This window comes from Ceratotherium simum, chromosome 35, assembly GCF_057802395.1.
Source record: "Ceratotherium simum simum isolate JZ-2026a chromosome 35, ASM5780239v1, whole genome shotgun sequence".
Taxonomy (NCBI): domain Eukaryota; kingdom Metazoa; phylum Chordata; class Mammalia; order Perissodactyla; family Rhinocerotidae; genus Ceratotherium; species Ceratotherium simum.
This window is the reverse complement of record NC_141934.1, coordinates 15,658,256-15,678,776: the sequence shown is the minus strand read 5'-3', so window position 1 is coordinate 15,678,776 and position 20,521 is coordinate 15,658,256. Positions and strand designations below refer to the sequence as shown.

The 20,521-nt window shown below is 55.4% G+C and overlaps 2 protein-coding genes across 4 annotated transcripts in view; one reads left to right on the top strand and one right to left on the bottom strand.

Annotated features, from left to right (window-relative positions):
- Positions 1 to 1,515, top strand: part of BICDL1 (BICD family like cargo adaptor 1) — a 95,637-nt gene extending 94,122 nt beyond the window's left edge. For both annotated transcript variants that reach the window (XM_087424118.1, XM_087424121.1), the window contains one exon: positions 1 to 1,515. In XM_087424118.1, the coding sequence (XP_087280244.1) occupies positions 1 to 162 (162 nt within the window). In that variant the 3' untranslated portion in view covers positions 163 to 1,515.
- Positions 1,516 to 2,183: 668 nt separating this feature from the next.
- RAB35 (RAB35, member RAS oncogene family) lies at positions 2,184 to 20,256 on the bottom strand. 2 transcript variants are annotated; one of them, XM_087424122.1, is made up of 6 exons: positions 20,068 to 20,252; positions 14,427 to 14,477; positions 11,272 to 11,395; positions 6,210 to 6,334; positions 5,994 to 6,118; positions 2,184 to 4,552 (listed from the first exon to the last, which is right to left on the bottom strand). In XM_087424122.1, the coding sequence occupies exons 1-6, from the start codon at positions 20,117 to 20,119 to the stop codon at positions 4,424 to 4,426; spliced, it is 606 nt and encodes a 201-aa protein (XP_087280248.1). In that variant the 5' UTR covers positions 20,120 to 20,252; the 3' UTR covers positions 2,184 to 4,423. The 2 variants fall into 2 exon arrangements, with proteins under 2 accessions (XP_087280248.1, XP_087280249.1); XM_087424123.1 differs by lacking the exon at positions 5,994 to 6,118 and having other exon boundaries at positions 20,068 to 20,256.
- Positions 20,257 to 20,521: the final 265 nt, after the last annotated feature.

Below are 20,521 nucleotides of genomic sequence, written 5' to 3'. Positions count from 1 at the left end.
GATGACATGCACAGGGTCATTGACCGGCAGCTGATGGACACACACCTGAAGGAACGGAGCCGGCCTGCTGCTGCCCTCTCCAGGGCCCACGGCGCGGGGCGCGGGGACGAGCCCAGCACCGCTGAAGGCAAACGGCTCTTCTCATTCTTCAGGAAAATTTGAGTTGGGAGGAGTCAGGCCAGCGAGGATGGGTGGACTGGAAGTGACTGAAAAGGGGGTGTGGGCAAGGGCCCTCCCAGGCCGGGCTCAGTGGCTGCACCGCCCACCCACACTGGGGCCAAGGGGTCTAGGAGGGCCCACTTGGCCTCTGAAGGCTGCCCTCAACAGAGGGACAGGCAGGAGCCCTGCCCCCACCACCCGGCCAAGCCCAGCCTGGGCTTTTCCAGGATCTGCTGTTGAGCAGGGCTCAGGCTGCCTCCAGAGTGGCCCCTTGGTCGGGCTTTGCGGCTCAGACCCAACAGATCGCAGCCCACCTCACCACCCCTCAGTGGCTCCCGTGCCCAACCCCAGGCACCGCTGCCCTCCTGTTTTGGAATATGGGGAACAGAAGAAATGGAGGCCCTTCTCTGCATGCCTGAAGAGGAGCCTCGGGGGCCTAGTCCTGCAGGGCACCAGGCCCAGGCCTGAGCCTCCACCCCTCCCCCAGCCACTGGCCCAGGGAGTACAGGGAGGAGGTGGCCCCTCACCCACGTGCATGCACCTCTGCCGAGAGCACCTCTTCCGGCAGGAGACCCAGCCTGCGGGGCCTGATGGCTGGGGCTAGTCTCATGCTCAGCCACTCTGGGCTTTCCCGGAGTTTGGCTCAGGCCGTCCCCTGAGCCCAGGAGGAAGAAGGGCCCTGCCCTCTGGCTGCCCCCGCTCTCTCTCCAGGGCCACCTCCAGTGCAGGCCTTCCCCCTCAGCGGGGCAGGCCAGCCAGTCTTCTACAGGCCCTCTGCAGTCTTCAGCTGTCCAGCCCTTTCCCCTTCATGGGGCCGGGGCCGGGAAGGGTCTCATCCTCCTCCCACAGCCCCCTTGCTCCCCTCAGATAGACAAGTTCTTGGCTCAGCCAAGCAAGTCCAGGCCACAGAAGGGCCCCAGAGGGGTCTGCGGTCAGCCACCTTCACCTCAAGGGCAGCGTTGGTACCACGGGGTGGATGTCTCCAGATACTGGCCACAGGCCTGCGGAAGGATGAATCCTGCACCCTGCTGCTTCTGCTCCTTCCTCGGCAGCCACTCCACCGTCCCTGCTGAGGCTCTAACTCAGAGGCGCCCCGGGCCGAGCCAGCCCGCAAGCTGCTTTACAAAGGATCATCTCCTCCCTCCCCCGGGAAAAGCACAGCAGGGATGAGCGGAAAGAATGTATCTATAGATATGTACATACCACAGTGCTGTAATTTTCTATGTAGCAATCGTGTAAATACATGTATGGATTTTATAATATACATATATATAAATCTATAAAGGCATATTTTTAGAAAAACAGCACATCACTGCTTCTTTTGAAAATAGTCTACGAATAAAATGAATTTCTACAGAGCTTCCTGCCTCAGTCATTGGGTACCTGGAGGGGTGGTTTGGTCAGAACGCAGCTTACATTTCAGAACTGCCGCGGGCTGGCCACGAAGAGGCAGCGATAGTGAGGACCCCACGCACCTGGGAGGTCGCCTCAGACGCTGGCACCCGGTCAGTGGTTTCAGCCCTCTGGGGGCACCTCCCCTGGAGGGTGGAGGCATCCTGTCAGTGACAGCTGTTTTGGGAGCAGGGGCTGAAGGTACCGCCTCCACGCCCACCCTGGCCCTGGGCTCCCTGCCAGCACTGCGGTTGCCTGGCTACAGGCAGAGCCTGTCAGACTGCTGCCCAAGCCTGGAGCAGGCCCTACAGCCTGGCAGAAACTTCGAGCCAGAAAGAAACTGCCGCAGGCAGAGCCTCCACTGCATCCTTCCGGGCATGCACAGAATAAACACAGAGCTTCCCCTGGCATTGTACCACATGTGCTCCTAGGCAGTGCATCCAACCAGAGGGGAAGCTCAACCTAGACCAGCCTTTAGTGGAGAAAACAAACCTGGCTTCTGAAAGTGTCCCTGGGCCGCAAGAGGCACCTGTGCGACACTCAGACCAGAACAAACGAGCTGGACACAATGGGCAGGAAGAAGCCAGGCCCACCCAGAGCGCAGCTAGAGGAGAGGAAACAGACCCTGGAAGAAAATTTGGCAGCTTGAACCTTTATTTTTAGTATTTTTCTTAAAAAGCATAATTAGAAACTTTCAATACAGAAATAATCCTAGCAAACCATTTAAAAGTTTTGTTGTTTGTTTGACAGGAATTTCACATCAGGTCCACCAGGATATCGGTCCAGCCCTGTGAGGAGTCCCCCACCCCCACACCCCCCATTCATGCATGTAACACTTGGCGGGACAGGCACACTGTCACCAAAATCACCCCACCACCTGGGGCTGGACATCCAGTTGCCAGAAGCCATGGTGGCTTCTAGCCTGGGCTGGAAGCTTCCAGGACCCCTGTCCTCTTATTGCTTGAATTTGCAAGCACTGCCACACTGGCGTCACCTGAATGCTCAGAGTCAAGTATGCTGCCCACCTCATGAGCCCCAAACTCTGCACACCCCCCACAGGACCCACGGACAGTCCTGAGGATGGAGACCACGCTTTTGCTCCCGGCCCCCTAACCAGACAGGGTTGCCTGCTGGTTGGCCCTGCAGCCACCCTCCACAGCACGGCCTTCCCAGTCCGCAGAGCTCCACCACCTCATCCTGCGGCTCCAAAGTGAAGGCTTGTCACACAGAATCACAGGCTTTTGGCAGTTTGGGGGAAGTGGAGAGACAGGTCAGAAGAAACCCCCAGTTTTTATTGATTAAAAACCCATCAGCAGTGTTAACATGGAAAATCTGCAGTGTGATCTGTGATGTGATTGTCCAATCAGGGCTTCGCCTGGAAATCGCCTAGGAAAGGAAATCTAATAAAACACATCATGGTGTTGAAATAAATTATTTCCAGGTTACGTGATCCTTTTAGGGTAAAGGTGAATGAGGTGTCCCAGGAGGGAAGGGGCCAGTAATCAAGTGCAGATGACCCTGGTTTTTCCTCCAGGGGACCAGAGTGGGTCAAGCTGGCTGGCTCCCAACCCCGGTTGCCATTCCTTCCCACCCGCTAAGAAATCCTCATGCTGCTACAACAGTTCTGTCAGTGATCCAAGGCTGCCTGCCGCCCAGCTCAGAGGCGTCATCCCCATGGTCCAGCAGCCCCTGGCACCCACTCCCCACATTCAAAGGTGCCTGGTGCTGCATCCGAGACCCAGGAACTCAGTGGGAGATGCGGGGCCGACACAGACAAGGGTGGAAGGCCCCCCTCTCCTTTCCCACCAAGAACCAGCCAAGAAGGCAGAGCTGCTCTGCAGAGAGCCCAGCCCCACAATGACAGGAAGCCATTCGCTTTTTCTAAAAACACTGGACCCAAAGTGGGGAGGCCACAACTTTTGCTGCTGTGCCAACCAAACCTCAGGAAGAGAAACAAGGTGTGAGGAACTTAATTCATTTGATTTGGCTTCATTTGCTTTATCTGTTAAAATAATGTTCCTTAGCCCCCCTGCAAGCCCCATCCCTGCACAAATATCCCCTGCCTTTCTGGTGGAACTGAAACAGGTTGGTATAAATTAGAAGCCACGGCTCCCCTGGGTTTGTAGCCCAGAGGTATCTAGAAGGCAGGACAAGAAATCTGTTGGCCAAAGGTCAGGAGTGACTCCTTCTGTGGAACCGAAGGGCAGGGCCAGCTGAGGGCAAGGCCTCTAACAGGAACCTCCAGGCCCACCTCTGGGCCAGGATTCCCCAGCTGCCAGAATGGGGATGGGGAAGGAAGGGAGCTGGGCTGGGAACAGAGACAGCACAGGCCCTGGAGATGGGGGAGACCCCGTGTGCCAGGGACAGAAGCCGACAGCCTATAGGAGAACGAGTAACATGGAGCCCACTCCACCAGCCCAGGTTGGCAAAAGATGTGGCTAGAATGCGATCCTGGCTCCTCAGGGAGCTGCTGGCAGTAAGATGGGATGGGGAGGGGAGGGAAGGTCTGTCGCAGCAGGCTGGCGTTAAGGAGGCAAAAGCCAGAGCAGGACGAGGGTGACGCGCTGGTTAAAGCAATATACATTATGTACAAACTCTGGTTAATCAGTCCGCTCGGCTGGCAGCGTCCTTGCCGGGCCCAGGCGCCTTGGCCAGGGGGCAGGGGCACCAGAAGGGAAGGGCAGGTTGTCCAACACCTTCTTGGCACTCGAGGGGGGAGGGGAGGAAGTGCCGATGGCGCCTCCCAATACAAAAACGTGGAGAGAATTCTTTAAATAACGGCACGAAACTGAGACTGTCCCCCGAGGAGCCCACGGGCCTCAGGCCAGGGGAGTGGCCGCAGTGCAGTCTCTGCAGTGGGCTGGGTGGGGCATTAGCAGCAGCGTTTCTTTCGTTTACTGTTCTTCGTGAGCTTCACCACATCGTTCTGTTGTTGCTGCTGCTGTTTCGCTAAGTTGTCTTTCTTTGCTCGGAGGACCAGCTCTGTGATGCAGTTGAACATCTGTGAGGATGAAGGAGGCAGGGCGAGCCTCAGACCTAGCGAGGAGGCCCCTCATGGCTGCGCTACCTCTGCTGGCCAGCACGGCCGCCTCCCCGCCTCCCAGGGCCCAGCTTTCTGTTCCTAATCCTGAATTTTTTTGTATGTATGTCCTCAAACCCTTTCTTGAAGGACGTGGTAAATTATAAAGGTCAAAAAGAAACGATCAAAAGACCCATGAGCTGTGTCTCGGGGAAGTCAATCTCTCCGGTATTTTCTAGTCTGTCTTTTAAAGAGAGAAAGAACCCCTTTCCTTCAGCTGGAATCTTCAGACAAGACAGATAAAGGTGCCCCTGTTTTGGTTTCGGGCTAGAGGGACCCTGCTCCGTGTAGGAGCCTGCCTACTCCATGCACCTCACTGCATGTCCTAGAACCTTCCTGGGACCACCCCCAAGACATCCTTGCAATGCCAGGATCCAGTGGAACTCCACCTACCAAGCCACAGTCCTCTCCTCCACTTGGCCGGGAAAGGTCTCAAGCCCCGGACATAATTTGCCTCACTTAACCCCGGGAGGCAGAGACTCTCACCTGACCCCAATCTACAGAACGAACAGAGGGAGCCTAGAGAGGTTAAGTCACTGCCCAAGGTCACCTGGGCGCCCCCACAGGTCCCCTAGCGGAGAGGCCCAAATTGTGATCCTAGCCTAACTCTGAGGCACCTGGGCTCCGCAGTGCTATGCGGTCAGGGTCCATGATGCAATGGGGATCTCGGCTTCCCTGGGCCTCTGGACTCCACACACTGTGGCCAGGAATCTCCCGAAGCCGTGAGCAGCCAGCCTGGGCTTGTGGCAAAAGGTCTGGCTTTTCTCCCACAGACTCAGAACTGCTTTCCAACAGCCCCAGCAGAAGTGAAGGGAAGCTGCCCTGGGCTGGAGGCTCAGCTAGTCTTCGGGGGATGTGCATCCCCAGGAGCCTCGCGGGGGCTCACAGCAAGTGCCCACCTGAGCTCTGGAGGGCACAGGAAAGCAACCTGGTCTCTGCAGGGAGGCCAAGGCCCCAGGGGAAGCCAGAGACCTGGAAGAGGGCACGGTGCTGGGGCAGAGGAGGGCCAAGGAGGCAGAGACCTGAGTGGAAACCGTGCATGGCTGTGGTGCGAGACAGGTCCAAGTCTGACTCAGCCTCTTACGAGCTGGGTGATATTCCTTAAGTTGGAACCTCAGTTTCCCATCTGAAACATGGGAATAATTTACCTCTGAGGACTGTCGAGAGATGAGCTGACATCTTTAAAGGGCCTAGCTCAATGACTGGCACACAGTAGGCACTCAATAAATGCAGTTACTGTGACATTTTCTGTCAGCCGCCTGGAGGCCCTGGGCAGGCTAGGAGTGGGAAGAGGAGGGTCGTGGTGGTAGAGCAGAGCTGGGCCCCACTCCCTCCCCTGTCCCCGCTCCAGCCCAGGCCTCACCTCTTCCACGTTGACGTTCTCCTTGGCGCTGGTCTCAAACAACTGGATCCCCATCTGCCCGGCAAATTTGTAGGCATCTTCTGTCTCCACCACCTTCCGCTCAGGGTCGTCATTCTTATTCCCCACTTCAAAGCAAAGCAAAGTCAGCCCGGCCCTGCAGGAACACCCTCCACCACCTCCATCCCACTGTCCCCACCCCACCGGGTCTAGCCTCACCTAATATTCGGCACACGTCGTCACAGTTCTGGTTGATTTCATGAAGCCACCGCTTAACGTTGACAAAGGACTCGGCACTAGTGACATCATAAACCACAATGACCCCGTGGGTCCCCCGGTAATACCTGCAGGGCCAGAGTCTGCGTCAGAGCTTCAGCCTAGACAAGAGCAGCCCCTTCACTAGGACCCACCCGCCCACATCCAGACAGCAGCCGGGGAAATGGTGAGGGGCAAATGCTTTCCCGCAGGACACCCAGAGTCTACTCTCCACGTGGCCTCGGCTGGACACACTCGACCCAGACCCCGGCCAGCAGGGAAGGACGCTCGGCAGCACTGCTTCTCACACTTGTCCCCAAGGCACCAGGGAGTAGGGAGTGCTCGGCCCTGAGGCGGCCAACCAGGTTGTTCAGAATCTGCCACTAGCTCCAGACTTCTTTAAGTTCTCATTTTATTTCTAAAATCAGGCACTTTTTGCATTTGACATCATATTATCACTGTCTTTGTTTTGACATTAAAAAAATTTTTCTCTCCTCAAATCTGTCCCAGTAAAATGCCATTCCAAGAAGATGCAGCATTTGTGAAGCCCTGCCACGGTCTGCATTCACTCCCCTGGGGGCAGGTGGGCACCTCCCTTCCTGCCACTCTGGGCTCACCCAATCCATGTCGGAGGGAGGGAGAGCATGGAAACTGCATGGGCAGCTAGGCACCGATGAAGAGGGTGTCCCAGACACCCACCGTGCCACCATGCAAATGTGCAGACCCATGGCCTGATGTCAGCTAGAAGGTCTGGAAGGCAGGAGGATGCAAACATTCCTCTCCAGACACTGCATCCCCAGTCATTCAGGAGGACATCACTCCTGGGACGAAGACAAGGACAGGGCCTCTCACTTTCCCGGAGAGCCTTCACTGATCCAATGGCCAGGCAACCCCCCTGCCCCAACACTATGCAATCACCCAGAGCTGCAGAGCTTCTCACTCAACGAGGGGCTCCTGAGAGCAAGGGTAAGAACCACTGCCCACAAGAGGCCGCGCTCCTGAGTGGTCGGGCTGCTTCCTCCTGACCCGCTGGCTGCCACCTGGCCCAACTCCAAGCACTCCGCCCTCCTGAGGCTTATCAGGGCCTGGGCACTGGGCCCGCAAGCCTGCGGGAGAGCGGGTCCTCCTGAGCAGCAGTTCTGAGGCCCCCGGGCTTAGCAAGGATGGAGCCAGCCAGGCTCGGGGTGCAGCTATGTTCTCACCTGCCTGCCAATCAGGTCTCTTGCCAACTCTTCATATTCTAGGCCCAAGCACAGGACAAAAGCCTCCAGCTCTGAAAGGCTGGGGGACCCTGGGCTGGTTACTGCATGTACCTCATCGCACCTCAGCTTCCTCAACTATAAAATAGGATACCAGTTCTTAACTCTTGGGGAATTTCACTCAGGAGGAATAAAGGAGATAATACACATTTTTGCAAGGGCCAGCGAGTGGTAAACGGTCAAGGAAAGGTGGCTCTTTATTGTCATTATTAATATTCCTTCAGTGACAACCTGGGGCCCCTGACACAGGTAGAAGAAAACCAAGGGACGGCACGGGGAGGCAGCAGTGAAGGCAGCTTCCCTGATCTGGCTACCAAGGTTGTGAGCAGGAGGAGCCCCTGCTGTGCTCTGCGGTCAAGCCCAACTTGTCTCCCCACCCATCTCTCCCCCCCAGCCACCTGCTGAGAGCCCCCAGGGGCTTCATTCCGCCCACATCTTTGCTTCCCAGGGACACAGCGCCACCCCCTGCCTTGGGGAGCCCTAACTGTCCAGCTGTCTAGGCGCTCGTCTAGGCGCTGGGCCCTCAGAACCAGCTCTCAGCCCTGCCCCTGTACCCTGGCAGCTGCTGCTGGGAGTGCCAGGTCATCACCCGGTTCGGCCTGATGGACACCCACCTGAGCAGGTGCAGAAATGCATGCCAGGAACCAAGGGGACAGACGATTGTCCCCTGCCAGCAAACGAAGTGCAAGCAGTGGAATGCATTTCCAAACCCTCCTTTGCTTAAGACTATCGAAGATGCCAAGAAATGGCTACAGCTGCGGCCCCAGCACGAAGCCCCCGCTGATCCCGGGGAGGCTCCGCCTTCTCTGGGCCCAGGCAAGGGGCTTTATCTGAGAGAGAGACTGGTCAGGGGATGAGGTTGGGCTCAGAGCTCCAGCCAGGAGAGCACAGTGCTTCTGGGCTTCCTATGGCCACTGCCACCAGCGATCACTTCCGCTCACCACGACTTAGCTCTTGCCAGGAATGGTACTTTCTATCCCCACCTTGTAAATCTTTGCAACATCTTGTATGAGAGGCATGAGGGTCGCCATTTTACCAGTGAGGACGTGAGCCTGAGTGGAGTGACCTGCCTGAAGTCACCGTGCCCAGTCCAACTCCGGGATCCAGGGCCAGGTATCGAAGGGGCTCTCCTTCCTCATCACCTCCTCCTCTCACCTCACCATCCAACACCTCACTCCGCCCCCGATCCACACCTCTCAGGCTCAGCCACCCCAGCTAACAAAAGACAAACTATGAGGGGGTGACAACAGGGCTCTTTTCTCATCTGGCTAACAGGATGCAGTTTTAGTTTCTCTTTTAATGCCCTGACTCAGAAAAGGCCACACTATTGCACCCTGACTGTCCCAATCCCTAGAAAGAAAACAAACTCCTCAACTCTTCAGGACTCCTTCCTTCCTTGCCAACTACCATCACAGGGCATCAAGTCTCTCCGTGGCCCCTCGGCATGGCCTGTGGTGACTCTTGCCTCATGAGGGGCAGCGTCGGGGACCCCAAGATGGAGCTACCCTCAGCCTCCCCAGCCAGCCAGGCAAGATGGCCTGCAGGGGCCAAGCCAGTGCCCACAGGGCACCAGCGTGCAGCGTCGCCCCCCTGCTCACGCACCCTGAAACAAACACGGTGCCCTTGGGCAGCTGAGTAACTCCAGTCTCCACAACAGAATGAAGGAGGCAGTTCACCCACTTCCCGCCCCCCTCTGAGAGAAGCTGACCTCATGGCGGCCAAGGGAGGGCGGGAGCTGCTCTGCTAAGAGGGCCCAGGCAGCCCAGGCCCCACTGCCCTCCCTGAGGCATCTCTCGTGGCCACAGGCCCAATATTCTCAGCCGCCCCTGAATTCCCTGACTGGTTTCCAGCCACAGGAGGCACCAGAGCATCTGCCCTCTGCCTCAGCCCTGGGGCCTTAGGGGTGGGAAGCCAGCAGACAGCAGGGCCATGGACTGGTTAAAAGCAAGAGCTTTGGCATCAGACGGACCTCAATTCAACTCTGGACTAACCAACCAAGCTAAGTCACTTCACCCTCTGGGCCTCAGTTTTCTCATCCATAAAATGGAGATAATCACAGGACTCTTTATCAGGATTAAATGAAATAAGTAGGTAAAGCCCTTAGCGACAGTCCCAGCCAGGAGTAAAGACAGCTGGCGTCAGTGCCCAGACCTCTAGACCCTGACAGGAAGTCTTGGGCTTGTTTGGGTCTAGACCCACAGCTCGGGCCACTCACACCTCACAACGTCCATCCTACCCTAAGGAGCCTCTGATCCCAGCTGCCCTCCTTAGGGCCTCGCTGGCAGTTGCTGAGCACGAGGGGGCTCAGGCAGCTCATCAGCAAGTGTTGCAGAGAGCAGCACTGGAAAGCCCCCAGGATGGGGACCCTGGGATTTCAGGGAGTCACAGACCACGGCACTCATGTGAGCACTACAGGGCTACCCGGTGACAGAACCTCCTGCTAAGGGGCTGCTCGGGCTCCAGCCCCTGAAACCTCCTTGACCAGGACTGCCCACCCGCCCGGCCAGCAGCCCCAGGAGTCCCCCCTCATTCCCAGCCACCGCCATGGGGGCTCTTCACCCCTCAGAAGATCCTGGGGAGCCTCGGGATGGGCAGCCAGCCTGGGTCCACCCTGCTTCCATGCTGAGGGAGGAGAGGGATCTCTGGCCAAGGAACTTCCTCACACATCTTCCCAGAAGCCCCCACTCACACAGGAACTGCTAAGAGGCAAAGGAGAGGCCGCCGAAGAAGCAACCACTACGGGCCAGACACCAGCTCCGGCTCTGCACACATCCCGGTGTGGAGCGCAGGCTCTGCCACTCACTGGGAGCAGGACCCCACCTGGAAGTTCCCTCATCTGTAAAATGGGGATAATAGTAGTCCCGACTGCAGAGAGCTTCAGAGAGCTCAATGAGATCACCCGTGAGAGGCCCAAGCACAGAGTACCTGGCACACAGGACTCAGCCTTCAAGAATCCTAAAGATAAACCCTCTGGGAAACAAGCTCAGAGAGTTTAGGCAACTTGCCCAAGGTCACACAGTAGAACAGAAATGTAAATTCTAAACTGTCTGCCTTCCAAGCCCTGCTCTTTCCTGGAACTTGTTCCATTAACAGCCCAAGAACCAAGAGCCCCTCACAGGACTCCTGCGGTCTGGAGCTCCCGCTGGGATTTCCTCCTGTTTGCAGCTAAGAACCACAGAGGTGCTGTAGCAGCAAAGAGGGCAACCCGCTGATGAGCCAGGTTCCCAGTAAACAGCCTAGGGGAAGCAAAGGAGGGGCCTCTCAGCGGCCTCCTACGTATCAGTGTTCCTTCCAGGCCATCCAACAGAGAGAGGCCGCCTCCAAGAAGTCACAGTGGGTGACGGGAGCCTGCACGGCCGACCCCAGCAGTCACAACTGATACCTAACAAGAGTAACTGTCACTGACTAAGTGTCTGACCACCTGGTGAAGCAAGTATCACCATTATCCCATTTTACAGACAAAGGACCTGAAGACCAGAGGGTAAGCTGACTGACACGTACTGTCCTGCTGGCACCCAGAGCCAGGGTGCTCAGCCACTGCTCAGCCACACCTTGTCCCCTCCTCCTCACGCATCTTCAGGAAGAGCAAGGGCTCACTTCAGCCCGATACCACCTGACACCACCCACCATGGCCAGCAAGGAGCTCACCTCCCGACAGCCTCAGGGCCCACCCCAGGGACATTTCTACCATGACCCGCGACTAATCACTCAACGGTGTCCACATGTCAGTAGCGAGGGGTCCGAAGGGGAGCGCTGGCCTGACTCACGTGGAGGTGATGGTGCGGAAGCGCTCCTGCCCCGCCGTGTCCCAGATCTGCAGCTTCACCTTCTCCCCATTGATCTCCACCGTCCGAATCTTGAAATCCACGCCAATGGTGGTGATGTAGCTGCCTGCACACACACGCACATTAGCAAGGCCCCCAGGTGCCCCGTCAGACCACATCCTAAACTGCACAGGCGACCCTGGGCTCCAGGATCCCTCCCCACTCCCTCTGTGCCCAGCACTTTCGAGGTCCCAGGGACACAGCCCTGAACAAGAAAGACAAGGTCCCTGCCCCGATGGAGCCCACAGTCGAGGTGAGGGCAACAGACGGGATACAATGAAACAAAGTGATAAAGAAGACAATTCCAAGAGCGATGAGTGCCACAAAGGAAATAAAACAGGGGATGTGACTGAGGGGAGGGGACAGGTTCCTTCAATTAGAGGGGCCTGGCAGGGACATGTTAGCTGTGGCCTGAGAATGGTGGGAGGCCTATGATGCACGTGGGGTTTTTCTTTTCTATTCCATTCCAAACATCTTAAATGACCCACAAAATTAACTTCCTAACATACAAGTCATGACCTGCAATTTGCAAAATGCTCCTCCAGGCAGAGAAGACAGCAGCAAAACTACCAATAGGGTGGGGGTCATGTGAGGTCAGGCACATGGTGGGAGGCAAGTGGGGGAGCCAAAGCCAGATCTCAGGGCCTTTGCGCCATTTTAGAGAGCCTGGACTTTCCCTTGTGTGTGATGAGGAGGCATTGACAGTTTTAACCAGAGCACGAGCTGCATTGTAAACAGCTCTCTTGGGGCATCTGTGTGAAGGATGGAGCTGAAGAGAAGTTTTGGCCGATGTAACAGTCCTGTCCAGGCTTACAAAGGCCCAACTGCTAAGAAGAACACACCTTCTCGCTCCATTAGGAGCTTACAGTATAACACAGTGCTGCAGACAAGACGCATGCTGACTATATGAAGTATGGAAAGGGGATAGGAAAGGTCAAAGTTCAAGGGGATCAAGAAAGGCTTTGGGGAGGAAGTCACACTTGGGCCTAGCTTCACAGAACAGGTACAATTTCAAAGGTTGAAATTAGGTGGGAGAATGACATCCACCCAGAGGAAAGGAGCTGAGGCACAAGCGGAGGGAATATATTCAGAAAACAAGACAGCATCTGGCGCTCTGCGAGCTCTGGGTGACGCCACGGAGGGTGGCCCCACACCTAGCGCTGCAGGAACTCAGTAGACAGCTGCTCGCTGAATGAGCGAGTGAGCAGGAGGGCTAGAGAAAAAACAAGAGTGAACCAACAGTAAGAGAGAGGAAGTTGGAAAGCTGAGCTGGAAAGAGATCGTGAAGACCAGTGGTTTTCAACCGGGAATGACTGTGTCCACCCAGAGGACACTTGGCAATGTCTGGAGACATTTTTGATGACCACAACTGGGCCAGGGGCGGGGGGGGAAGGGGGTGGAGCCCGGGGATGCTGCTCAACATCCTTCAATGCACAGAACAGACCCCACAACAAAGAATTACGGGCCCAAAGTGTCAACGGTGCTGAAGTGGAGAAACCTCGCTATAAACTCTGCTCACGGAAGAGAGGGCCACCGAGGTATTAAAACAGAGGAAAGACGCTGCCAGAGACGTGCATTAGTAAGCTGAATTCAGCAGTCTGGTAAGGGATGGGTAGGAGCTGCTCTAACGCTTCAGGCTAGAACAATGGTCTGAACTAAGATACTGGTAGGAGAAATGGAAAGGAGGAGAGAGATTGCAGGAGAACCCTCCAGGAGTTGAAAGCTGATAGGATGGGGAGTCAGAGGGACCTAAGGAGGAAGAGGAATGTTTTTCAGCATAATGAGAAGCTGCCCAGTAGTTACCATTCTTAAGCAGACAGCAATGTTTACTGGAAGATGGTATTTATTGAGAGATTACTTAGTCCAGACACAGTGACTTGCAGTATCTCAGGTAATCTGCGCAGTAACCCAGGTGGGAGGGACGATGGTTAGTCCTACTTTACAGATGAGCTGAGACTTAGTTACGCTCACGGTCACACAGGGAAGACAACTCTTTCCAACATCACACCAGCAGTAGTGTTGCAGGGCTACTGTGGGGAGAAACCCACTTCTCCACTGAGAGAGGCGTTAGCCATGTAATCACTTCCTAACTGTAGCTCACTCCTCAACCACATCACAGGGAATTCCCCACAAGACAGTCATATTTCAGACCTTGATCAGAGAGGCCAAGCCAACCAGAAGCCTCTGCAATGAACCTGATGGATTCAACAAATGAAAACAGGCCCAGCTTCACCAGTGATCAGGGACATACAAATTTAAATGAGATAGCACTTTTTGCCTACTGGCTCAGCCAAAATGAAGACTACTAAGACCCGGCACTGATCAGAGTTGACGAGGGGCACTTTTGACCCCTTCAGTGAGGGTGTCAGTGAACTTAGTACAGCCTCTTTGAAAGGCGAGTTGGCAGTACCTGTGAAAATTTTAAACGCACATACCCCCTGACCTAGTAACTCCACTTCTTTACAAGAGTAAGCATACCATGTACCCCAAGCAATGCAGCATCACCTAAAATAGATGTAACCAGAAAGCACACACAACCAAGGGCACTGTTACTGAATGATGTGCATCTGTGCACAGCCCGGGAACCTCCACAGCCATTTAAGAACCCGAGGGCTGTATGCAGATGTGGAAGGATGCCCCCTGATGTGCTGAGGGGAAGGCAGGTGTCGAGAAAAGAGTCGGAAAGATATACACCATGCGGAACAGAGGCTACCAGGGCATGGGGGGCGGGGGGTGCCGGGAAGTGCAGGTGAAGGGCCAGCTTGCATTTTTCACTTTATCGAGTCTTCCTGTTTGAAATTTTATATAGGCATATACTAACTTGCAATATTGTTTTAATTTTTTTTTTCTTTTTTAAATGTTGAGGCACAAAAGACCCTGGGTGGAAAAAGGATGGGCCTGCAAAAGGATCTTTTTTGAACAAGATAAAGACCAACCACAGAGACTTCTAACCTACGCCTCCCTCCACTGCTTCTTCCCTCGTCTGGCAATCAGAACGAGGATGTTTCCGACATTAGGCAGAGGCAAGTGTGTTCTGGCGCCAGGGAAAGGGATTTCATAACCGGAACACCCCAGCAGCACCCCAGGGGCACACTCACCTGAGAAAGTGTTGTCTGCAAAACGTAACAGCAAACTGCTCTTGCCTACACCTGCAGGAAAGGAAGCAGGAGATGAGAGAAGGATGGGTCCCCCCTACAACCCCAACCCTTCAGGGAGAAGATTCCCAGGTCCTAACTCCTAAGCAGTTCGGCAGGACCCATCTCCCTCCTTGATGCTGCTTTTTATCTCCCCACCCAGTGACACACCAAGAACATCTCTCCCACTCAATTTCGGACCTTTTTCTCCGTCCTAGTGTAAGACAAGCTGTCCCCAAATCCCCGGGGAGAGATGAGAAAGGGACTTGTGCCCAGGCCCTGTACTGAGGGTTAGCCCCAGCACAGATCCAGAGGAAGATACAGAAATAAAACAGGGGCAAGGTCAACCAAATGACACTAGCCCCAAAGTGTGTCTAAAACATGGTCCCTAGAAAACTGCACACCACACGTGAAGCTTCAGTTTGTGTGCAGTGTGAGACAAGGAATAGTAGAGCTGGAAAGAACTCTTGAGACCATCAGGCTATTTTGCAGGTGAGGAAACTGAGGCCCAGACAACCCAAACCGACCATCAGCCATCTTCCCCTGGCTGATGTCACTGCCAGCCAGAGGGGTGGAAAGGGCGTGTCTGCCTTACACCTATCAGCCCCCACAGCTCACGTATGCTCAGACTGTTTCACTTAGCACAGCATCTCCTGGCACCCCTGTTCCAAGAACAGGCGGAACCCTCATAAGCTTGGCTTCGCTTTACTTCCACACACAGCAGCTTTAGCCTGCCAAGGTGCACCTGTCCGGTGTCCTCCTGTCCCATCCCCTACTCCCACCACCCCTAGGGCCAGCTGGGTCAACTGGCCACAGAAGGAAAGCATTAGCATGCACACAGCACTGTGTGTGGTGGGCACTTGGCTGCTCCTATAACTCCAACCGCCTCTCTTAAGAGGCAACTGAGGCTCCAAGAAGCTAAGGAGCTGGCCTAGGGTGCCTCTGCAGGAAGTGGATCTGAATCCAGGGCTGTCTACCCCGGAGCTCTAAGCTCTTTCCAGTACATACTGCTTGGGGAGTCTTCATGCGTCTGTTTCAGGAACTGAAATAAAAAGACCCCAAAGGGGCTCATGCATCTCACTCCTGTTAGATTTTTAGCAGCGGTGCTATCAAAGCTAGTTATGAGGAGATCTTCATCTAGGGTCTCAGAAACCCCTCAAGCTAAGCGCAAATTCTGAGTATCTGTGCATATTTGTGGGGAGGAGCCCACTGCGGTCATCAGATCCTTAGAGACGGCACTGCCTCCCCCCCATCCCCAGCTGTGTTTCTCTAAATCCCACTAACCCCAGACATCCTCTCTGGGCAAACCTCTCTGATGATCTCTTCTGGGGACTTCTCTAAGTGAGATGTCCAGGGATGCCCAGAAGAACTTGTTTCATGGAGTAAACCTGGGTCTTACCTTCCCAAAGACAGGCTGGGGGTGCAGCTTTGAGCAGATGCGAGCTGTACCCACAGGACCTGCTGCTCAGCCCCTGGGCCTGCAGTGCTCTTGCTCAGAGCCACTTCCTCATCGCTGCCTCCGCGAGGCTTCCTGCTGAGCCCAAGGAGAGCCTGAGTCCTGGGCTGGGTCCCTCACAGCTCTGCCTGACGCCAACACCCCACCGGCCCTGCCGGCTCCTTTGCTTCCTTCTGGAGCCTTCTGGGTCTGCTTACTCAGCTAAAAGCCTGTGTCTGGGCCACTAGGCTGTGAGTCCCTCTAGGAAGGAGATCTCGCCTCACTCACCCTGGACATTCACAGTGCTGGAAGCCGGGCGCAGCACTTAGTAGGCACCAAAAAGCACTGTTTAATGAATTTATGACTGAAGGAATGCCAATCGCACTGGCAGCTATGTTATCTAACGCTATCACTACAGCGTTAACAGGAGCCAAAGCAGTGGTGTTCAAACTTTTGGGGGCAACAGACTCCTTTGTTTAAATTACGTTTTATCTGACTGAATATCTAAAACAGGTAAGGGGGAGGTGCTCTCTCTGCATGAAGCAATGAAGCGTGGCTTTCCCTCCAACTTGGCTTCCCAGGGGACCCTGCATTCACCCCCAGGCTCCTCTGCAGAGCTGCAGAAAGACCACTACAGTCACCACATTCACTGCTGCTTAGGGCCTGACACCAACCTCCAGCATTGCTCGCCCCTTTAGAAGGAACAGAAACCCACCCTGAGAAATGCCACCTCCTAAACATCCCTGGGAGAGGCCTTCTTAGGAAAACATGCTGCCACCATTCACCCAACAGCACCAGCCGAAGGGAGGGAGCGATAGGTACCAAACTACCTTCACCACAGCCAATCAACAGCTTCCCACAGGCCACATCTGGTATGAAACCCAACCAGCCCAGCCCATCATCTTTTCCCTACAAGGAGCACAGGCCCAGGCCCTTGATGCCTCTTGGTGGCCAGGAGACAAAGACTCATTCTGCAAAAACCTTACACACCACTCTGTCATTGCCGCTCTCCCTGCATCAAACTCCCCTGTCCCCTGCTTTCTGCCTCTTGGCCTACACAAATGCTCTGGTCCTCAAAAAACCTCCACAGAAGTCCCCACCCTCAGTCCTGCTCTTCCCTTGGGCTATAATTCCCTCCCGCCTCTTTGCTTCAGCTCTAGACTGTTGAAGACCCTTAGACCTTCGAGTAAAGTGTTCTCAGTTTTAATCCTGGCTCAGCAACTAATTCACTGTATAACCTCAGACAAGTCACGTCCCCGCTCTGAGCCTCAGTTCACTCATCTGTAAAGTGCGAGGCTTTAACCAGATCTCTGACAGCCACTCTGGCCTCCAGGTTCTACGAATGAGAAGGGCTGACCCCATGGATCAGATGCAATGCTGTTACAAAGCAGAGCCAATGTCAAAGAGGATAGGAGAAAGCATAGAACCTCACGCATAAAGAAGAGCTGTAAAAGCTGAAAGAATGTATTCCAGAAGCATGTACATGTGGCAGAGTGGGAAGAAGAACTCTAGATTCATAAAGAAATAAACTAACATTCATTGAGGGCCTACTGTTTGCCAGGCCTGACACCAGCTGCTCACACATAGCATCAATGTGTATTAACCCCTGGCTTTGCCTCTGACGAGCTGTGCAACTTTGGGCAAGTCAGTCAGCTCCTCTGAGCCTTAGTTTCCTTATGTGACAAACTACACAGGCTACAGGTGAGAAGCAGATGAGAGAGGGTCTGTGAAATCATTTGATAAACCTTCAGGAAGCAGCCACACAAGGAGCCCAGTTCAGGAGACTGCATGACGTTAGTCTCCTTGCTCAGTGGCCAAAGCTTAGTTTGAACTTCCATGGCTACCATCTCCCAGTCTCAGAAGCATTCGACGTTGAATATCAGCTCACCGTCAGGGGAAATTAAACTGCAGAGCATCTGTCTCCTCTACACAACGTGGTCCTACATGCTCAGACTGAACTAGGAGCCAGACCACATCCATCTTGACCCAGTGAGTCTTCTCGCACACCTGCTTTCTGAGTGAAAAATCTATACCCCATGCAAAATGTACTGTGAGAAAGGGGGCCAAAACCATCCCCTGGGTTTCACAGGGGAGAAAAGCCAATAAGCTGCATTTTCGTGCAGAGTTTATGCTTTTCATTTTTGGATATCGACGCACAGGCCCTAGATGTCTTGTAGAGGGATAGGGACCCCTGACCTTTCGGTGAACTGACTTCAACTTCAAAAGGAGAGAAATCACGCTGGTGCCAGCCCCTCAGAACCGAGGCCAGGGCTGAAAGCAAATCCTGAAAAGGCATAGGCCTCAGGGCCCTGGGGCAAGATAGACGCCATCTCCAAGAGCAAGTCTACACAGCTTGTCTGGTTTCCTTTCATTCAAACCACAATGGGGCTAGCTCCATGGCTTAGGGGTTAAGTGCGTGCGCTCCGCTGCTGGCGGCCCGGGGTTCGGATCCCGGGCGCGCACCGACGCACCGCTTCTCCGGCCATGCTGAGGCTGCGTCCTACATACAGCAACTAGAAGGATGTGCAGCTATGACATACAACTATCTACTGGGGCTTTGCGGGAAAAAAAATAAATCAATAAAATTAAAAAAAAAAATGTTTAAAAAAAAAAAACCACAATGAATTGTCCTCCACTTTTCTAACTCCTTCCCCAGCCACAACTACTCTTCATCTCCCTAGTTAGCCCCTAACTTTTCCCCTTACCTCTCAGTCCCCCCAGTAACCACAGAAACCTCAGCCATCCTTCACCTGATCCAAACCACCAACCACATCCCAAATCTAGCTCCACAGTGAGACCAAAGCCCACCCACTTCCCTGGCCCAGCTATGACACTGTCACCCAACATTCCTACATCAGGGTCTTACAACATCTTTCATTTGGTTCCCTCTTTCCTTAACAATCCACGGGCTCCCCCACCAACCTGGCTCCATTCACATGACCCCCTTGCCCACACTCAACTCCGGTCTAGTCTATAAATTTGGTTTGCTCCCCAGCCTCCTTCCCCATCATATAATCTCAGCACCTTAGCGATGCTCCCGTAAACTTTCTAGGGCCTGCCTCCCTGACCTCTTGGTCACCCCGTAAACCTGCTTACCCGCCACACTCCAAACACCTCTAAAACCTTCTACCCTTTCCCAGAAACCAGCCTATCTCTTCTAAGGACACTTAATATTCATTCATTCAACAAATATGTATTAGGCATCCGCTGGGTGCCAGGCACTGCCCTGGGCACTGGAGATGGAGCAGTGCACTGAGCTAGGAGCTCTGCACAGTGTATACACGGTCAAAGCCCTTCTGTAATACTGGCTGACCCACCTCCAGTACAGTCTGGTATACAGTGTGTAACAGCAAACACGTACTGAGCACTCACTACGTGCCAGGCACGGTTCCAAACACTATGTGTGCATTATGTCACTGAATAAGTCAGCCCAGTGAGGCAGATTCTATTATTATTCCATTTCACAGATGAGGAAACGGAACCACAGAGAGATGACAATTCAGCAGGAATGTGCCAGGCCCTGTGCGAAGTGCTTTACCTGCCTTACCTCATTTAAACCTCACAGTAATCCCACGAGGAAGGTTCTGGGACTATCCCCACTTGACAGAGGAGGAAACTGGGGCTTACAAAGGATACTGACGATCCTATCAATAGCTAACGTCTACCCAGAGCTAACTCTACGCCAGGTCGGCTGCTAAGCACTCTTCCAGCTTCACCTCACCGAATACTCACACCACTCAGCGAGGCAAGTCCCCACTTCTCAGACGACGGAACCGAGGCTCATAAAGGCGAAACAACACGCCCAAGGTCACGGAGTGAGGAAGCTGGGAGTCCCCAGACTCGAACCCGGGGCTCTCCAACTCCAGAGATCGCGCGACTTGACCAAGGTCACACGTGAGGCCGGGGCAGGCGCGGTGAGCGGACCGGACGCCCCGGCCCCGACCCCTGCGCACCCCGCGCGCCCGGCCCCCCAGCTCCGCAGCCGGGTGCCCCAACCCACCTCGGCGCGGCCCGGGCCCTTCGGCACGCCCCTGGGGCCGGCGGCCGCCGGGCGGCCCCGCCCGCCCGCCCCGCGCGGGCCGGCACCTCCCCGCCCGCCTGCCCGCCCCGAGGCCCCCGCGGGCCGCGCCCGGCAGGGCCCACGCCGCCTCCGGCCGCCGCGGCCCTCACCGCTGTCGCCGATGATGAGCAGCTTGAAGAGGTGGTCGTAGTCCCGGGCCATGGCGGGCGGGGGGGGCGCGCGCGGGCGGGCGGGGTCGGTGCTGGCCTCGCGATCTGCAGCTCCCTCCGGGCTGCTCCGGCAGCGGCGGATCCACTTCCCGAACAAACAGCCGGAACTGACAGAAACACCTCCCTCCGCTCCCCCTCCTCCTCCTCCTCCTCCTCCTCCTCCTCCTCCTCCTCTTCAGCAGCAGCCGCCGCCGCCGCTGCCGCCGCCTCCCTCCTTCCCGCCCCGCCCCGCCACTGCGCAGGCGCAGGGCCTGGCACCGCCTCTGCGCAGCCGCAGTCGCGGCCGGCCGCGCCCTCTCCGCGCTCGCGCATCGCGCATGCGCCCCGGCAGAGTCTCGGGGGCGCGGGCCTGCCTGGCCAGCGACTGTCTGCCGAGTCTCGCCGTCGCCGCCTG

Bases quoted from the DNA above. Each gene is read 5' to 3' on its own strand.
- RAB35 (XM_087424122.1), bottom strand. From the start codon at position 20,119: ATGGCCCGGGACTACGACCACCTCTTCAAGCTGCTCATCATCGGCGAC. The intron at 11,396-14,426 runs GTGAGTGTGCCC...GTGTGTGTGCAG, and splicing joins TGCAGACAACACTTTCTCAG to GCAGCTACATCACCACCATT. The intron at 4,553-5,993 runs GTGAGGCCTGGG...TCATCCTCACAG, and splicing joins AGAACGTCAACGTGGAAGAG to ATGTTCAACTGCATCACAGA.